Below are 2,616 nucleotides of genomic sequence, written 5' to 3' on the forward strand. Positions count from 1 at the left end.
GACAGAGCCCTGCACAGAGAAGTCCTAGGGCCTGGGAGGTCTCTGTGTCCCTATCTTGCCAACCCCAGCAGGCCTAGGTCACATAGCTCTCCATTGTCTGGAGGCCTTCACAGCTCTTTGGCTGCCTTGCCTATTTCCAGAGCTGGCTTCTGGCCACCTCAAGGCCCAAAGGCCTCCATGTGGGGCCCACTCCCCACCCCCATGTAAACAAGCTGCCACTGCAAGTTCATATTTTATTTCCAATAGGTTTGGAGCTTTGTTGATTTTTGCATTTTTGTAAAAAAGGAAAAAGTTTTCACTTAATTCATTGTAAGCCCTTTCGTGCTGAGCCCAGGGGCCAGACCCTCTGCAGCCCTCTTGCTCCTATCCCAGACACCCAGTGCTGGGAGTGGGGTTGCTGCTCGCTGCCTTCTGTCTGTTCTGCCCTCCCGCCCCTGCTGCATCTCTCTCTGTACAGAACAATTTTTAAAATGGAAGCTAAGACACAATATACATTGGACAGGCACGCACGCACACACATGCACACAGGCATCTGCCCAGAACAGGGGCAGGACATCAGCTGCACTCAGAGAGCACCAAGGAATGCATATGGAGCCCATCCTGGTAAGGAAGGCAGGGCTTGGGCCCCCCTTGGTCCTCAGTCTGTATTCCTCCCCACCAATTGCCCTGCTAGCTGCCAGAGGGAGGGGGCGGATAGCACGGTGGGCCAAGCCCGTGCCAGAGGGCAGGGGGCAGGAACAGCTGAGGACAGCTGGGAGGGGGGTCATAGAGAGGGAGTGCTGGCCTGGTAGGTGGCCTTGGGGCCAGGGAGGCTGTTCTGGGGAGTCCAGGGGTAAAAGAACTGAGAGGGACTCCAGGCCTCAGGAACTTGAGGGATGGAACTCCTGGGCCTTGCCCCTTGAGGAGCTTCAAGGGCCCAGACATCAGGAGTGGGGCTGGCCCTGCAGCCTTGGTCCACCAGCCCCTGCTGTTTCCCCCAGGACTACACATTTGGTAAAACTAGGAGCTAGGCTGGCTGAGACCCCGGCATACCCCTTAGGGCCTCCCTGAGGCCATCAAAGCTGCTGACTGGGTCTGTCCTAAGGGTCCTAAGCCCTTCATGCCCCATGCCCTGGGAAGACTGGAAGAACCGGGCCTCTCATGAAGGCTTCTCCTCTCCCCTCAGTCCCTTCCAGCTTCCCACCCTTCCCTGCTCAGGCCCCAGGAAGAAGTTAAAAATAGTTAGTTCCTACATTAAAAAAGACAGAAACAGATTCTCTGCCAAAAGGCCAGTGGGAGAAGAGGGGATTTTGTCTCTGCTGCGGGAAGGGTTGGGAGTGGGCAGGGGAGGACTGCAAAATAGTTTTTTCTTTTAAAAAGTGCTTGGTAAGTCTGTTTTAAAGTGTGTGTCTATATCTATGTACAGATATACACACAGACACTGTTCACACCACCCACACATACCTGCACACATACAGAAATGTATACATATACGTATACATAATCATATACATATACATACATACATACATACATATATATATATATATATATATACTTTAAAAAGTCCTAGGTGAGAAGATTTGGGCCAGGCTGGGCCAGGCTTGCAGGGTCACGACTGGAGGGGGTGGGCCCGGCCAGGTTGGCAGACGGGGCACTCGCTGCCCTCGGCACAGAGCTCGCACAGCACGGCATGTTGGCATGGCAGCACTGCCCGGTTCTGCTCCTGACACTTAAGGCATTTCACCGACTGCATGTGGAACACGGCCTGTGGGAAAGTGGCATCATGGTCACTGGTGTGGTCTCTGCTATTGGCCTGGCCCTGAGTTAAGAAGGTATTCCTTTGACTCTTACTTCATCCCTCTTGTCATGAGGAAACTGAGCCACTGAGCTCAACAGTGAGCCCTTAGGCTTGGTGCCCATAGCACAGTGGTTACGCCACATACACAGTAGGTGGCAGGTTCAAACCCAGCCCAGGCCAGCTAAACAACCACAACAAAAAATAGCCAGGCACCTATAGTCCCAGCTACTTAGGAGGCTGAGGCAAGAGAGTCGCTTAAGTCCAAAGAGTTTTTTTTGAGACAGAGTTTTACTTATTAACCCTCAGTAGAGTGCTGTAGCATCACAGCTCACAGCAACCTCCAACTCCTTGGGCTCAAGCGATTCTCTTGACTCAGCCTCTTAAGTAGCTGGGACTATAAGCACCCACTACAACAACCGGCTTTTTGTTGCAGTTTCGCCGGGGTTGGGTTTGAACCCACCATCCTTGGTATATGGGGCCAGCGCCTTAACCACTGAGTGCTGCCCATAAGCCCAAGAGTTTGAGGTTGCTGTGAGTTGTGACGCCATAGTACTCTACTGAGGGCGACATAGTGAGACTATCTCAACAAAACAAAACAAAACAAAAAACAGTGAGCCTGGGTGATGCCTGTGGCTCAAAGGAGTAGGGCCCCAGCCCCATATACCGGAGGTGGCGGGTTCAAACCCAGCCCCGGCCAAAAAAACAAAAAAATAAAAGCAAACAAACAAAAAAACCCAGTGAGCCCTTAGGACCCCACTGGCAAGTGAGAGCGGGGCTGGTGTTGGGTTGTGCAGCTCCCCTCTGGGAGAGCCCTTCTGCTCACGGGGGTGGGGGGG

The 2,616-nt window shown here is 53.0% G+C and overlaps 1 protein-coding gene across 1 annotated transcript in view; it reads right to left on the minus strand.

The window, feature by feature from the left end:
• Nucleotides 1–219: 219 nt before the first annotated feature.
• The window catches only part of UNK (unkempt family zinc finger), a 54,479-nt gene continuing 52,082 nt past the window's right edge, over nucleotides 220–2,616 (minus strand). The window contains exon 16 of the mRNA XM_023511225.1: nucleotides 220–1,747. Within this exon, the coding sequence (XP_023366993.1) occupies nucleotides 1,592–1,747 (156 nt within the window). The 3' untranslated portion in view covers nucleotides 220–1,591. The remainder of the gene's footprint in view (nucleotides 1,748–2,616) is intronic.

The sequence above is a fragment of the Otolemur garnettii genome, unplaced genomic scaffold (genome assembly GCF_000181295.1).
Source record: "Otolemur garnettii isolate 467f Iridium unplaced genomic scaffold, OtoGar3 scaffold00018, whole genome shotgun sequence".
Lineage (NCBI taxonomy): Eukaryota > Metazoa > Chordata > Mammalia > Primates > Galagidae > Otolemur > Otolemur garnettii.